This window comes from Mustela erminea, chromosome 8 (assembly GCF_009829155.1).
Source record: "Mustela erminea isolate mMusErm1 chromosome 8, mMusErm1.Pri, whole genome shotgun sequence".
NCBI lineage: Eukaryota > Metazoa > Chordata > Mammalia > Carnivora > Mustelidae > Mustela > Mustela erminea.
In genome coordinates, this window is record NC_045621.1 from 81011993 (window position 1) to 81029735 (window position 17743).

The following is a 17743-nucleotide window of genomic DNA, read 5'->3' on the forward strand; positions in this document are numbered from 1 at the left end:
CATGATAGGAACTTGAGGGCATTATGCCAAGTGAAATAAGTCAGAGAAAGACAAAGACAAAGACCATTTCACTTATATGTGGAATCTGAAAAACACGCAAGTTAAAAACCAAGCCCATAGATACAGTGAGTAGACTTGTGGTTGCCAAAAGTGGAGAGGCATGGGGAAACGGGTGGAGGGGGTCAAAATTCTAGTTATAGAATAAGTAAGTCATGGGGTTGTACAGCATAGTGACTATAGCTAATAATACTGTACTGCATATTTGAAAGACACTAAGAGAGAACATCTTAAAAGTTCCTATCAGAAGAAAAAAGCACTTCTAACTATGTAAGGTGACAGATGTTAACTAGAATTATGGTGGTCATTACACAATGTATAAAAATGTCAAATCATTATATTGCAGACACGAGACTAATAAAGTGTTATATGTCAATATGCCTCAATTTTAAAATAATAAATAAATAAATAAATAGGAATGACCAGAGACCACAAACTGAGGTTTTTCAAAGTCACTTTCAATATCTATAATTTTACTATGAAAAATAAAATGAATTCACTGTATAAACATTTATACTATTCAGATGTTTGTTTCCTGTTGCAGAAGAGACCATCAACAGAAAATACTTTCTATTTTTATCATCACTAACAGAACGGAAGGAGATTTAAAAATTACGAGTTAATGGGATAGTATTTAGAAACATACATGCACAAACACTTTTAATTTTCCTGATTTAACAAAGAAAATGCTCTAGGGGAACTGCAGACCTGATTAAAAAGTCTGGTAATCTTTCCCTCTTTGATTTTCTGGGGCACTTACTGCCTACATGTATCATTTGGTGTGAGTGAATTGTCTTGTATCTTCTCATGCATGTATTTCTTGCCTACACAACAAGAAAATGAACTCTTGGAAGGAAGTTCCCTGTGATCCCGAGCCCTACGCCTTATACATAACCCGAGTGCCTTAATCACTGGCTGACACAAACATTTGCAGGGAGGAGCCTGGTGAGATACACTTAAAACCTTTATTCATTGATTTACAAAATGTACAATATTTACAAAGTTTAGGCATTCATCCCGTATTGACACAAATGCAATGGGGACTCTGAAAATAAATAAGTGGCACATAGGTTAATGTACATATCACGGCTGTTTGCGCTTCAAGCCGTCACCAACCGTGAGATTTAATGGAAAGTTTAATGTAGTAGAAAAGTTACACGGATGACCAGTCCTGGGCCTTCCACATGAATGGCCCTTCCTTGTCTCCTTGAGGCTGGGGATGGTGAGCAAACCACTTTCTTTCAAGAGAATGAAACACCCGTCACTGTGATAGGCACACGAGGTGCGTGTGGTCACATCTGTGCAGAGTTTGTAGTGATTCCCTCGGATGGCAGATGAGTTCGCATCACTGGGGACCTGGTCCCTCACACCAGACAGGGAGGCTCTGGGATGGTCGCTTTCTCATTAAGAACCAACATTTGGCCTTTGTCTCTTAGCCGCATTGCATGCAGTACTTGGCAGTTATCAGTGGAGAATGGTCATGTGCAAAAATGGTACTTGTAGATATGTACAACGTCAAGTTTCACTGTCTTAGAGCGTTTACAGCAGTCAACCTGCCACCTCTTTTAGCAAGAGGAATGAACTAGGAAGCTGTACCCTCCACCCCTGGAAGAAAAAAGACCATCTAATGGACACACACACAAATGGTGTCCTTTAGAAGCAGGACTGGGCAAACTCCACATGAGCAGATGGACAGATTTCTGTGGTCAGGTCTGGAAGTTTTCCTAGGGGTGGTAATTCCATCTTCCCCTCCCTCTTCAACCCCACTTCAACCTAGAAGACCTAAATTGGAAGGAAAAGTCTTCCTTTTTTTAAGCTTCTTAGAGCCTTAGTACCTTCATCTGTAGCATGAAAATACTAGTAATATTCCCTAGAGGGTGCTTGCAGGTTTTATATGAATATATATATATATATATATATATATATATATGCATATATATATATATGCGCCTTATATGTATAGTGCACCTTATATGTATAGTGCTTAGCATAGTGCCTGCCACATAAAAGGTGCTTAGTAAGTGTCTTATTTTCTCTCTCTCTACTTCCCTCACCCCAATTATAAGCAATGTATTGGTAAGCCTACCAAACTCTGATTTAAGGCCATTTGATGCAATTTAGATTATTTTATATCAGAGTTACCATTGTCAGTTTATATCTGGTAATCCCTGAGGGGGTCTCATAAGCCACACACATTTTCCTATGTAGGGCAGATGGACCCCGACAATGATGGCTCCACCGAATTTCATGCAGATATACTCCATAACCCTGCAGAGACACTCATACCAAGTGATGATCACTACCTGAACACTTCCGGGACAATACCATGGAAGAAACCATGAGCAAAAACCCTTAAGGCCAATGCATTCTTCTCACTCAAACATAAGTTAATTGTTTTTCAACACTGGTGCAAGTATTATAGATAACTTTGAAAAACCATACATCATAAGCTCTACCACTGTTGAAAATAAGTATTCTCATTTGGTCATTTCATTCAGAATAAAGAATATTTTACAATATATTTAAGTTTCTAGCTATGCCATACAAAAATAAATATTGTATAAATGATTTACAAGGAAGAAGAACAAGTTGTAACTCAGGCCAAAAGTATAGGAAGGATGGCAAAAGTTTACCATCTACTTCAAAAGCAATCACCCAAATGAAAGAAAAATCCCACTGGGTCTTCCTACTAGTCTCACCATCACCTGACTTGCCACCTATTTCTTGTCTTAGGATATTATGTCTTCTTTCCCTATCAGTCTTGAGATAATGTGATACAGAACCTTCTCCCTAAAGCCACTGGGGATCTGAAAGAGGAAGAACCCGGGAGGACTCTCCGGCAATATGATGTGCAGCTGGGAGATCTGGCTAAGCCACTGACTGGGCCCTCGTAGCGAACTTGGGTCAACCTCCACATATCTCTATCCTTTCATTCTGAAATCCCATGTCCATTTTAGCTATGCCTGAATAGAACCCCATGAGCGGAGAAAACCCCATCCTGCTTTAGGACTCTTTGGATACCCTTTGGCCCAGGTAGAATTCAGGATCTCATGGAGCACAATGAGGTTCCAAATCAAGGCCAACCTCACCAATTATAAAGAAAGGATACACAGCTACTTTGTGGATGCTAGTTCCATTAAGTTGGGAAAGAACCTTCTCCAGCTACCCCTCCCCCTATGCAACAAACTTATGATTGGCTTTTATTTCTTGCACAGAGCAGAGGGGCTTTGATTCCCACCATTGGGAGAAGAATGTTGGGAAAATTAAGTTGGACAACTGCTTACTACTTTTCCAGAGAATCTGACTCAGTCAGAATCTCCAAGGAAATAGTCCATTCATTTCAGAATCAAAGTTTTATAATTCTAAGGCTATAAATAAATTCATGATTATATTTAAACCAGTGGTCCTTTACCTTTCTCATGAAGAACACATATCTATGCATGTCTGTATGACGTATTGTCTAATATCTCAGAGGATCCCAGGACCTCTTATGGATCATGCATGTTATTCCAAATTAAGAGCCTCAGATCTCAATAAATGAAGAATTATTTCCTGGAGTGAAAAGAAAGGTTTGTGGTATATGACTCAGGATCAGTTTGGGGGCAGGCTGGCTTTGATGAGGTCTTGGGCTTGGAATGACTACACTGAAGCAATGCTTGTTCCTCATGGTAGGTGGAAATGTTTGGCTGTGAAGACATCTGTGAATGTCATGTTTTCACATGTCTAACTATTGTCAAGCCAACGACTCATGCAATGACCTTGGACCATGGACCATGGAAATCTCCATGGACTGCTACTATACATGGCACCTTGGAGCTGCTATAATGTGAGTCCCAACCACATCCACAAGCAGGACACCATCACTGACATGAAGTGTGGGTGCCCATTTGTCTGATTTATGGGTGACGTTGTGGCAAATGTGGCATCAGTTTCATTTCGGGGGAGTGGCAAGTTACAGATATTTCCTTCACAACAGGAAGTGCAGACCTGAAAGAAAGGAAGAGAAACAGAAGGCTGATGAGAAGCTGGCAGATTTTGGAAGGAGGCAAGGATTTTTAGAAGGAACGGTCTCCCTCACAGTCAGACTGAAACGAGAACTACCTGTTCCACTAAAGAGGCACCAACCCTGCATTTAAGGAAGTGGGATGAAATTTCATCTGGAAGCAATGTGATCAACATGGAAACCCTCTGGACGAAGCTTCAAGGAACACGAGTTCTGTTTTTGACCTCCCACCAGGTGGTTATTACATGGTTCTACAACCTTCCTAGGTCTCAGCTTTTCCATCTGTGAAATGGGGATTATAATGCCCTACTATCTCAAAGAAACCCCTTCTGACTACTTGAAGACACCATTCAGAGGGTAAACTTTCACTTGCCAAATTTCTACAGTGTAAATGAAGTGAAAAAAATCCAACTTAAAATTAACTATTTACTTTCATTAGAATTGTCTATATAGCCACTGCCATTCTTGGGCATGAGTTAAAATTTGGAGGGTTTTCATTAATGGAATTATTCCTGCTTTATACTATTTTATTCATAGACTGTAGGAAAGAAAGAAACCTAAAAGGATTGTTGGCTGAAATTATTTGGGGCCATGGCTACACAAAGTGCAGACCAGTAGCTTCAGCATCACCTGGGAGGCTCTTAGAAATGCAGAATCTCAAACCTCACTCCAAATTTAGTGAATCAGAATCCGCATTTTAACAAGATCCCCAACTGATCCGTATGCACAGTAGTACTCAAAAAATTCTCTGACGGTCAATATCCTATTTAGTCATTATCCTGTAAGGATCTGAGGCTGGTCACAGTTGACATGGGCTAGGAGGACACCTTGAGGAGGGAAACTGATAATCTTGAGGAGAGAAACTGAAGGTCGGAAGTGAGCCTGAATGCTGTCAGACAGAATTACCAGCTCTGTGACCCGAGCACATGATGTTATTTCTCTGATCTTTAAATTTTTCCATGGTAAACTAGCCACAATAAAGCCTGAGAGCCTAGCTTGCTGGTGGTGGGGTGGAGTGTGAGATAAAACCCTTGGTTTACCTTTTACATTTCAAACCAGGATCAAGTCAGCAGATTTATATTTGAAATCTGAATTCCTAGTGTATTTCACAAGTTGCTTCAAAATCAGGTGTCTTCTAGTAAATGCTACTAAACATGGTGTTCCAGAGTTTTGAGAGCAGAAGTTGCCTCTGAGCACCAGGAAGGCAGCCTGAAGGGGAGAAGCAAGCCAACTCCAAATAAAGGCCAAGGCCTGATATACAAGATTATATGTGGAGCCAGATGTGAACAGCCAGCAGGAAGAGTCAGGGGCATTCCCCATTCCAACCACAGTCAGGCTGCCTTCCTCTTGTCCTTCATATTCTCCGTCAAGGCTGCACTTGAAGTTCATTTAACATTCAGTGCTTCTGTATAGGCACCAGATGGGAGTAAACCCGCAAGGAGATGGTTCTCTGATCACCTACTCAAATGATTCAGGACCCAGGGATGCCTTCCCCAAGTCAGCATTCCAATGAAGACATGAGCCTCACTTCACAGATAGTTATCAAAGGTAAACTGCTGTGGCCATCCTCAGCAGAATGAATTGTGGCTACATCTGCTTTACCATGGAGGACATAACACTTCCCTAATTCCTCATCCTTCTGGTGACTTGATTACTTTCTTCTGAGTAAAGAAAGAGCTTATGGTAGTTTTCAATACCCTCTTGGTGTTGTGTTTACATAATTTATATGGGCTTTCCTATGCTCTGATATAAATTTATCCTCTTAGAGCAAACAGGAAAGGAGAATCTTCTCATCATGGTATAAAGACCGTCAAAAGCCAGGCTACATCACGGAGTGAGAATTTGCTCAAGAGCACTGACTGGCACACATCTGCAGCAGAGGAAGGCTGACTGTGCTGTACCCATCACTTGCTTTGTTGCCCAGACCTTGTGGCCTTCATGTTCAGAATCTCTGCAGCCCGTGGACAAGCAGTCTTCCAGTGGAACGCAGCGTTTGGTGACAGAGATGCTGTTTCCTGTGACTTCCATTGTATGCTGAGTGTAGCAGTATCTGGTCTCTGTCAACAGAGAAAATATGTTTCAATTGAGATGGGAAATGTTAGCCCAACCTGCCTGGAAGGGAAACAACAGGAGTGTCAACACTACAAGTCTTGAAGAGATTTAACAGCACATGAGACGTGTTGAGTTTCTGTCCAATCCCAAAGACGTCCTTGGAGAGATGCACTTCTGCACGGTAGAAGGAGAGCCTTCTGAAGGACACTGGTCTCTCGGCCTGTCATCATCCCCATAAGTCAAGATATAATGGTGTCATTCTTTGTCTTTCAAAAAAATTTTCCCACTGTATTGATCTTTATTTTGGGGGATGAGAGGCTTGGAGGGATGATTAGGATGTGAGAGTCTGCAATTTTCAGGAAGATAAAGGGTGAAAAAGTTCAATGAATACAGGTTAAAGAAAAAAGAAGTTAGGCAGGTAACAATGGTCTTCAAGGAATTAAAAGGCTATAGCAGAAGGTGGGTGTGTGTGTTGTGTGTATATGTGTGTGTGTGTGTGTGTGTGTGTGTGTGTGTTTTGGAAATAGCTATTCCCAGTAAGGGCTGAACAATTAAAAGTAGATTCATTTTATCTTGAGAAAATGACTTTATCCAAAAGAAAGAACTTCTTGACAATAAGCATAGCTGGATCCTAGAATTTAACCCCACAATGAAGGTGTGCAAATGAAGGAGAATCATTTCTCCCTAGTATGATTTCTAGGATGACAGATGTAGACGGATCATGATGTAAGTTTCTAGACATCCCTCAAAGTCTTAGGAACCCAAAAACTTAAGATTTCTCCCAAACTGCCATGGAGAATTTTTCTACTTCTAATTTAAAGACCAAAGAAAAATGGCTTTGTCAAAGTAATTCTTTAAGGCCTCTAGGCAGTGTTCAGCTTTCTAAGCCTGGGATTTAGGAAAATGTTCCTGCTCCACTTTCAGATGGAAAAAGAAAATGAATAATTCTTAAGAAATGTCACCGAGCTGTTTTTCATCCATATCTTGGACTCAATTTTGCATGCTTTATACATTTTGGATATTTAGTAGCTAATGTGGAATTATGACCTTCTATGATGTTATTTATTAGGCAATAAAAATTCCCCCCACCAGATTCTGTCACAATTTTGGCAGCTTTGAACCAAAGTACTAAAGTCCAAAGAAAGAAGCTTAAGAATTTCAGGCCTTGAGAATGAGCTAATACAGACCACACTGACACATCTTGAGAGTTAGGAAAATTCAGGGTTTTTAACAATCTTCCCAAACACTCCACGTGACAGGAACCTGAATGACCTCTGACTGAGTCTTGCCAAGGACAGAGATTTTCTTGATGGGTACACTATTGGGGAGTGTGCCTGGGCTGACTTTAGTCAATGCCCTCCCCCAAATGCTATCCCCACAGTGTATCCTGACCAGAATTTTGTCAGTGGGAATCAGCTCAAGGGGCCCTAGCTAGCTCAGGCTCCTGGGGAGCTCTTTGTGAGTGCAGTATGTAAGGCAACCCTATGAGCTTACAGGAAAGGTTGGAAGTTTTACACCAGGCAATGATTCTCCCAAAGTCCTACAATATTTTAAAATTGGAGTGACTGGTTTTTTTTTTTATGCCAAGGAGGTGGCAGATCTCTGATTTTTTAATCCCGTGATAGGTTTTAGCAAATGGAGACCAGTAGCCTGAGAGATTTACCATATTTCCCGAAGCAGACTGATTGACCTCTTTGGAACCAGACTTGGACATTTACAGTCATGACAAGTACACCTTTCCCACCCGGCGCACCTTCAGATGTTCATGAAACCATTAAAGACAGGAATGCCCTTATCTCCTGTCTCCTCTTCACGCAGACAACCAGGAGGAGCTGCCAGAGGTTTTATTGCTCCAAAGGTAAATCTGAGCAGATAAGATCAAACATTTATGGAATAAGTAAACCACTACATGGTTTCAGTTTTGGAAATTGGGTTTGTTCCCCAAGCATTAAATTCTGCTGTCTTAAGTAAGCCCTGAATAAGAATTAGTGAACTTGATATAACTACTTTTTGTTCTTACTTTTGTGTCCATAATAAACTCTCTTTTAATTTATTAATTGGAAATTTATTCCACTGCAGAGATAATTAATGAACTTTTTTTTTTTTTCAGGGAAATATGCAAAAGCCCAGTACCTAATAAGCTAATTCTTGCCATCCTGGGGAGAGAAAAATGATCAGCGATGAGGCTAGATAAAAAATTTTCTTACACTTGCCATATCTAACCCATGAAACAAAGATATTTTAAGAACACCCTATTACTTCTAGCAGCAGCTACCTTAGATCTGAAGCATTAATCCATTCCACTTCTTATCTTATAAAAACCCCTAGGTGAGTTATGAAATGTTAACGTTAAAAAAAAAAAAAGGTTCTACAGTTAAATAAGTTTTGGAAATATTCAAATAAAATTGAACAGATTTCTTTAGAACACAACTTAGGAGAGCCTTGAATGTGTATGGTGATCTCCAAGGCGAGCCGGGGGCACGCAGGCAGCATTTCCCAAGCAGGACGAGGTGGACCACATGTGGCTTATCACGGGGCTGTAGAATTGATAAAAAAGGAGTTTCAGCCACAAAGCATTGCTCTCCATGCATTCTGAATAATCCTTGGGTTAGTAATGAGGTTACAGGAGAATCAAGCCTGCTGATAACTTCACACTAAAAGGATTTCAAAGGCTTTTATCTAAAAGATAAAAGATGGATTTGAATTTCTACCAGGTTAGTTTCAGCCTCTAAAATCTCATATTCTGCAACTGCAAGGTATTCCCAGAGGTTGTGAAACAAAAGTCTTTCACTTTAAGACTCACAGGCATGCAACTGAAAGCAGCAGAACTGGATATAAGAGGGCTTAATCAACGAGTGGAAAACACAAAATATATAATTTTTTGTGAAATACACACACACACACACACACACAGAAGTTCCATAACCTAGTTCTGAAATTTAAAAAAATGTTCAAAGTTAAAATGTAAACTATCAATTCCATTTTACCCACCAATATTCAGTTTCTAATAACAGAAGATATATTTAAACAAAATATACAGCAAATGACTTGAATTAAAAAATGACCAACTCCTTGGTAAGACTTCCTTGCTACTCAGTTATTCCCTATGGGTCCACTAGTTCTGCTTTTTTTTTTTTTTTTTTTTTACAAACATATATAATGACTAAAGGGATGCTAGAGAACCACTCACCATGTGTGAGAAAATTAACAGGAGGAATATAGCTTTAATCATAGTATTACAAATTATATTGGAAAAATAAAAGTCTAGTGGCAGCTGCCGGCCACTCCCAGCTTGATTCCTGACTGTGCCCTCAGCCCTTCACATCTGGCTCTGCTCCTCCCAGGCCCTCCTCTGCAATGACTGTTTGTCCCACTGTTTGCCCTTTGCCCATGTGTGACCCCAAAGGATCTACTTTGTATAATGTAGCTCTGGAATCTACTCTGTATAATGTCCTCTGCCTGATTTCCCTGGGCTTCAGAGTTTTGTCTTCTAGATTTTCTCCTGCATCTCTGGTCTCTTTTTTTCCTATACTTTCCTTAACCTGAACGTTAATATTCTTTCATGTTCTGTTCTTGAACGTCTTCTCACTTACGTGACTTCATTCAACCTCTGATGACATTATCTTCAGTCTGATACTCTCTTGCAAACTATAGAACTAATCTCCAGTGATCTCCTGCACATTGTCAGCAGCACCTCACACCTCATGTATCTCAAACAAATCAAATCCTGCTGTTTGTCTTCTTGTGTTTCTATCTTAGGAAGGGACATCCTGAGATGTGGCACCTCCATCCTGGACTAGAAAATTCAGAATTCTCTTCCCAAGCTGGGTGTCTTCAAGTCCCCCGAAATGTCTCCATTATCCTTTTAATCTTCCTGTTCCATTTTCCCAGTGTGGGACCACATCATTTCCTATCTTCTTTGTCTCTGACTTCTCTCCTTTCTAATGCAGATGCTGGACAACCACCAGATATATTATTGGAGCCAAGGTCGGATAATGCCTCTCACTGCCTATGAGAGTCTAAGTGAACCCCACCTGTCGAGGAGCCTCGGCTGCCTACTGCCAGGTTCATTTAGCCTACTGGAGTGGCCAGTAGGTGGTCCACTGTTTTCTCCCTGCTCCTAAAGCTGTGTGTCAAGAGTGTGAGAGTAACTTTGCTTCACTGCTAAAGGAACCGATTACATTTATAACTCACATCTTGAAACTCAGCACTTCTTATTATTCAATATTCCCCTTGATCTAGGCCCAGACTACCTCATGATTGCTTGCTGGATATTTGAGACACGACATTACAGGACACCTGGATGGCTCAGTTGGTTGAGACACGACGTTACAGCTTTTGACTGTTCTTCACAACAAAAAGTTTCCCCCGTCTTCTGCTCCTGGAAACCTGTTCTTCAGGGTTCAATCTAAATGTGATGAATTCGGTGGAACCTTCCTTGATTTTCTTCCCAACCAGGTTCACAGACCTTCTTAGCTTCCTCATTTGGTAGGTCTGGCTTTCCTTCTAATCAGTTTCTCAACATGAGCACAATTGAAGTTTGTTTTTTTTGTTTGTTTGTTTTTACTGACTTTTTAAAATTAGTGTGTTATTATTTTGAGATAATTAGAGATTCACATGAGCTTGTAAGAAATAATACAGCCACTTTTATTATATTAATAATTCACCCACTTTTCCCCAAATGGCAACATAATGCAAAACTATGGTACAGTGTCACAACCAGGATGTTGACATTGATACAGCCAAGATACAGAACATTTCTATCTCTAGAGGGATCACTCATGTCACCTTTTCATTCTCACATCCTCATCCCACCTCCCTCCAACTGCTCCTTAATCCTGGGCAACTACTAATCTGTGCTCCATTTCTGTAACTTTGTCATCTTAAGAATGTTGTATAAATGGACTCATACAGTATGTAAACTTTTAGGATTAGTCATATTCACTTAGCCTTATTCACTTGAAAGTTATCCAGATTGTTGTATCAACAGTTTGCTAATTTTTGATCCTGAGTAGTATTCCATGCCATGGATGTATCAAGGTTGGTTTAACCATTCACCCATTGAAAGGGTATCTAGGTTTGGGATATTATTAGTAAAGCTGCAATCAACACCTGTGTTAAGGCTTTTGTGTGAACATAGGTTTTCATTTCTTTGGGATAAATGTTCAGCAGTGGAATTACTAGGTTATATGGTACATGCCTGTTTAGTTGTTTAAGGAACTGCCACACTATTTTCAAGAGTAGCTGTGCCATTTTATACTCCCACCAGCAATATATACATGATGCAGTTTCTCCTAATTCTTACTGGCATTTGATGGTGTTCCTGTTTTTCTTTTTTAAGTTTAGCCATTCTGATAGATGTACAGTGATATCTCATGTTTTTAATTTGTATTTTCCTGATGGCTAATGATGTTGAACATGTGCTTATTTGCCATCTATTTATCTTTCTTGGTGAAATATTTATTTATGTTTTTTGTCCTTTTCTTAATTATTTTTTTTACTATTGTATTTTGAGAATTCTTTATATATTTTAGTCCTAGTCCTTTGTCAGATACTTGATTAGTAAATATTGTATGTCAGTTTGTTGTCTTTTTGTCCTCTTTATAGGGTCTTATGTAGAACAAAGGTTTTTAATTTTGATAAAGTCCTGTTTACCACTTTTTCCTTTTATAGATCACACTTCTTATAGCAAGTCTAAGAACTCTTTGCCTATCCCTAGATTTCAGAGATTTTCTCCTGTGTTGTTGTTTTTTTTTAAAGATTTTATTTATCTATTTGACAGAGAGAAATCACAAGTAGACAGAGAGGCAGGCAGAGAGAGAGAGGGAAGCAGGCTCCCTGCCGAGCAGAGAGCCCGATGCAGGACTCGATCCCAGGACCCTGAGATCATGACCTGAGCCGAAGGCAGCGGCTTAACCCACTGAGCCACCCAGGCGCCCCTCTCCTGTGTTTTTTTTCCTAAATGTCATATAGTTTTATATTTGGCATTTAAGTCTGTGATTAATTTTGAGTTAACTTTTGTAAAGGTTATTATACTTAGGTTAAGTTTCATTTTTTGCTCATGAATGTCCAAATTCTCCAGGACATTTGTTGAAAAGGCTCTTTCCTCTAGTGAATCAGATTTTATATCCTTGTCAGAAATAAGTTGAGCATATTTTTGAGAGTCTCTTTCTGAGATCTCTGTTTGTTCTATTGATCTGTGTTGCTATCCCTCTGACTCTACTACTGTCTTGATTTCTGTAATTATATGAGAAATCTTGAAAGAGGGTAGATTGGTTCCTCTCACTTTAATTTTTATCAAAATTATTTTAGCTATTCTAGTTTCTTATCTTTCCATATAAATTATACAATAATCTTGTCTATAACTACAAACAATTTTGATAGGAATTGTGTAAAACCTGCACATAAGTTTGGAGAGAAATGACATCTTTACTATGTTGAGTTTTCAATTCATGAACATGGTATCTATTTATTTAAATTTTCTCTGAATTCTTTCATTAGCATTTATGATTTTAGCATACAAGTCTTTACATGTTTTATTAGATTTACACTGAAGTATTTAATTCTTTCGAACAATTGTAAATGGTATTATATTTTTAAATCCAATGACCACGTGTTAATTGATAGTATATATAAGTTGAATTTTGCCAAAATTGAATTTTATGTGTTAGTCTTAGTATCTTGTAATCTTGCTGAACTTATTAGTTCTAGGAGTTTTGTGTAGATTTGCTGGGATTTCCTACTTAGAAAATCATGTCATCTGTGAGAGGGACAGTTTTATTTCTTCCTTTCCAATCTGTACACCTTTTATTTCCATTTCTTGCTTTATTGCACTGGGTAGAACTTTCAGCATGATGTTGGATAAGAGTGGTGAAGGAGACATTCTTGCCCAGACCTTGATCTTACCAGAAAAGTATTTTGTCTTTCACTAGTAGGTATAATGTTTGCTACAGTTTTTTAAAATAAATATTCTTTATCAGGTTGAGGAAGTTTCTCACATGCTGGTTTTTTCTGAAAGTTTTTGAACCTGAATGGTATTGAATTTTGCCAAATGCTTTTTCTGCCTCAGTTGATATTAACACGTGACTTTATGATCTTTAGCCTGTTAATACTGTTTGATTTTAAATATTGAACCAGCCCTGCATCCCTGAAATAAGTCACATTTGGTCAGGCTTATTTTAAAATATTGCTAAATCCTATTTGTTTAATATTATAGTAAGGATGTTTGAGACTATATTCATAAGGAATATTAGACTGCAGGTTTTGTTGTTATTATTGTTTTTGGTACTTAGTCCGGTTTTAGATTCAGGGTAATTATAGATTCTAGATAAAAGGCACAACAGAATACCTTAGATTAGGTGGCTTAAACAGCAGAGATTTATTTTCTCACAATTCTGGAGGCTGAAAGTCCAAGTTCAAGGTGTCAGCTGGGTTGATTTCTTCTGAGACCTATCTCCTTGGCTCACAGATGGGCAACTTTCCATCTGTGAACATCTTTACATGTTCTTTCCTCTGTGTGTGTCTATGTCCTAATCTCCCCTTTATCACCGAACCTGATTTACCACTTTAAGGACCCTATCTTCAAACACAATCACATTCAGAAGTACTGGATGTTAGGACTTCACATGTGAATTTTGGGAGGACACAACTGAGCTGCCTATAACAGGATCTTTGGTGGAAGAGATAGTAACCAAACTATCATGTAAGTTACATGTCATGTAACTTACAGTCATGTAAGAAGACTCTGGGCTGTTGAAAATAATCAATTTCTTAATCAAGGTGCTGCTTCCATAATGTGTTCAATCTGTGGAAATTTGTCACGCTGTTCACTATACTGTGTATGTTACATCTCAATTATAAGTTCAGTGAAATAGAAAGTAAAAGAAAAAAGAATCCAAAATAAAAGAAAATAGACTTATGAAAAGAACGAGCTACAAACTGAGTCGTAGATAAGCTCAATTATTTAAAGTGTATCCCAATTAGAAATTATCACATGGTCTCTGATACCCAGGCATCTGATTAATCTCCTGGCTTTCCTGGTCCTATCAATCACTCTCCACAGACCCCTAAAAGACACTCTTTTCTTTTCTTGCCCCAAGTAAAAAATTCTTCAAGGCAGAAATTAAAAATAAATGAATACTTATTAACTTAAATGTCCTCTTTTACCCTGCAGTTGACACCACCTGAAGAAACTGCCAAACAGATACTTTACTGGTTTTTGTTTTAGTCTTGTCTTTAAAAAAAAAAAAAAAAAAAATCCATACCTCCTAAGGACAGGTGACTTGTTAAGTTGAGGAAACTCTCTTTTAAGGCAAATCACTGAAATTCAGAAGGCTATGTGCTTATTACTAGACAAAAGGCAAAAAATGTGGCTGGGAATGTATGTCAAAGTAATAAGGATAAAGAGGACCTTCCCGTGAACAGTAGTTAAAATAAAAGTGATAAGAAAGAAGCATCAAACAGATGCTTCCTATCTGAGGCAATTATGTTAATAGAAAATACTTGGGCTAAACCACTGTGAAATGGAGCGGGTTAGATGAATCCAGGGTGTCAAAAGAAAACCTATCTTGTTTAGGCTATTAGAACGTGGGTTAAAAATTACTGGAAAAGTTCTAATTAAAGAATAGATCTGGGAATTAAAATGTCAGCTGAAATGAACTAGCTTGTACCTTCTTACCAAAAAACAATAAAATAAAATTACAATAGCCAGATGGAACTAAAACAATAGAAATCCATGTGGAAGCATCGATGTGCTACTAAGGCAGATAGGATTTGAAGAGCGATACCAGTGAAATGAACTACACGTTGAGTTGGGCCTGACATTCTACACCTGTTCTCCCCTCAAGGCACTTATGGACTCCAAAGCTGCACACGCAGAAGCTGAGAAACCAAGCAGAAAACCCTGCTAAGGGGTAGAGAAGCTACACAGAACCTTGTTTACTCTCAACGGAACAGGGAGGCATGAACAGAAAATCAGAGGCAGCAGGGTATCTGGGAGAGAAGGGAAATGCAGAGAAGTTAGGCTGCAGTCTGAGTACAGAATTCTAAGGCTGGTGGTATTTACTTTCAGTGCCTTAAAAATATCATTCCATTAACCTCGAGCTTCTACTGTTTCTGTCAACACTAAGCATTGGCAAGGTTGTGCAGCAGCTGGCACTCTTAGGCACCAATGGGAGAACATACATTGGTCCAGTCAGTCTGGAAAACTGCCACACAGAATCCAGTAAGGCCAAAGCACACATAGCACGTGCCCAACAACCCCCCAACCGGGGCTAGACCTATCAGAAATGAAGACATACATGTACCAAAACACATGTACAAGAATGCTCACGACAGTCAAAACCTGGAGACAATCCAAAAGTCCATCAAGAGTAGAATGGATGAATTTCAGTACATACATATCCGTGAGACTAACTCTGTGGCTCAAATACATGGATGACTCTCACACAGAAAATGTGACAAAGAAAGGAATACATTCTGTGATTCCATTTATATACAGCTCAGTGATAGTAGTCACAATTGCGTTACCTCCGGGAGATGGGGTGTAGTGACTGGGGGACCCTAGTGGCCTTATGAAGTTCTGTTACTTAACATGGGTGACAGACACACAGCCTGTTCACTTGGTAAAATTTCAATAAGCTCAGCACCTGTGATCTATACACTTTCTGGCATGGATGTTACACTTTAATTTTAAAATTTCTACTTTAAAAAAAGGAAGCCTAAAACTTCCATTTAGCAATATGACAAGATAGATTGCCTAAACACCACTTCATTACACAGAAGCCAGGAATGTCAGATAACACGTAGCCAATACCGTCTGTAGACATACCAAACGAACTCTGCTGAACTTAAGAGAAATTCTAAGGGCCAATGCTCTGTTCTGAGTTCTCTACCCAGGATAGAGATGGGGGCTGGGAGATGTTAATAGGCCATAAGAAGATGTGAAGCCTGGGGTCGTGATGGGGTTTAGAGCTAGAATAAATACCCCTTTAAAATGATAGAATCCTTAAAGGGCTATATCCTAACATTGCCTAAAAGAGAAAAAAAGAATTCACCATAGGTGAAGTAACACAGAAAGGCTGTCTGTCTCAGCCTGGGTTCCATCTGAAAGAAGTCAATAATAAAGAAGTCTTTCCTGAAAATTTGTAACCATGGAGCTTGTCTTCAGTTATGGTGGGGACCACAGGTATATTCCCTGCTTATACCAGGTAATGGATATAAAAAGAGTCACTCAGTGTCATGCCCAGCTTTTTCTTCACTTCCACAGAAAAACCATGAGCAGCATAGAAGCTTGCCCCTAAAGGATGTGTGTTCCTCCATCTCAATATTTCTCCCGGTCTGATTTTGCATTGGTGGTAATTTCAAGTAAAGATTTCACCTTGAAGAGAGACACTGGCTCTTCATATTCAAGAAGAAACCTAAGGGCCTTTGGTGCTTAGACATCCTCAAAAGAATGTGCCTTTTTGAAAACGGTCATGTTTTTGATTTGACATTCAATTCCACAGACTCTTAATACAAGACAGCCCCTCTCTCAAAGAGTTTTTAACCTTGCACACAGGCAAAACCTTTGGATCTGAATGCGTACCATTAACTCTTGTTTTCTTTTGCCAGTTCCTTTAACTGGTCCCTCATATAATATGATTTCAAGATTCTTTCCAACTCTAGTTATTACCCAGGAAGTACTCAGAGACCAAAGACTAAACAGAAGCCAGGTATGGAGGGCTCTTAAATTCTCCTGTATGGTAGCACAAATCTGTTAGAGCCAGAGGCAATAACAAACTGACAGAGAAGAAAATCCTTACATAACACACAAATCAAAGGTAAGAGTGATAGGGAACCTGAGTTAGCTAGAGGTCACTGGCTGATGCCACCATTGCCCGACAGAGTGTTTCTAGTTAGGACAAGGCTTTCTTGATGCTTATTTTTGCCAAATGATGATTCATAACAAGTCTGCTTAATTATAAGCAAGCTTACCTCAACTGCTAAAATACAATAGTCTCTGTGTATATCCATTTGACCGAGTTCGGTTTTCAAAAATTCTTGAAACCCAGGTGGTCCCCTAAGCTATTTGGAATGGGGGGTTTGTTCCATAGAGATAAGATTAAATACTTACATGAAATGGTTTTTTTCACTTTCAACAAGTTATTTTCACATCATGTGATAATTAAAACCTAGCTAAACATGTGATGAAACAAACAAAAACCCAGGAATATCACAGAAATCCAGGATTTCTTCCATGGTGGCTACCGAGCCTTCCCTGACTAAGTCTCTTGGTAGTCCTTCAGTTGCTTTCAACTAATAATCAACCAAAAAAATAAGTCCAGGGTTAGTCAGTTGTTTTTAGTCGTTAGACACAACTCAGATTTCAATTTAAGAATTATGACGCTGTTCCATCGTGAGAAAAATTTGGAGAAAACTCAGGAGGAAAGAGAATGACTCCTGGGAAGTGGGGTTGGTTAAGAAGGAAGCTAAGTGTGGCTCCGTCTCTTCTCTGGTTACAGGTTCAGTCTCTACTCCTTCCCTGAAAGGTCAAGGCCCCACAAAAATAATCAAGATGCGTTTCTTTGGTCCCACTATTCTCCGACATGAACTAGTCGCTCTGCCCAGTTTCGGTCTCTTGCTGTCCGGTGA

The 17743-nt window shown here is 39.2% G+C and overlaps 1 protein-coding gene across 8 annotated transcripts in view; it reads right to left on the reverse strand.

The window, feature by feature from the left end:
• Positions 1–2033: 2033 nt before the first annotated feature.
• LYPD6 (LY6/PLAUR domain containing 6) overlaps positions 2034–17743 on the reverse strand; it is a 121277-nt gene continuing 105567 nt past the window's right edge. For all 8 annotated transcript variants that reach the window (XM_032356178.1, XM_032356176.1, XM_032356173.1 and 5 more), the window contains 2 exons: positions 5987–6117; positions 2034–4044 (listed from right to left, as the gene is read on the reverse strand). In XM_032356178.1, coding sequence (XP_032212069.1) covers positions 3877–4044; positions 5987–6117 — 299 coding nt within the window. In that variant the 3' untranslated portion in view covers positions 2034–3876. The remainder of the gene's footprint in view (positions 4045–5986; positions 6118–17743) is intronic.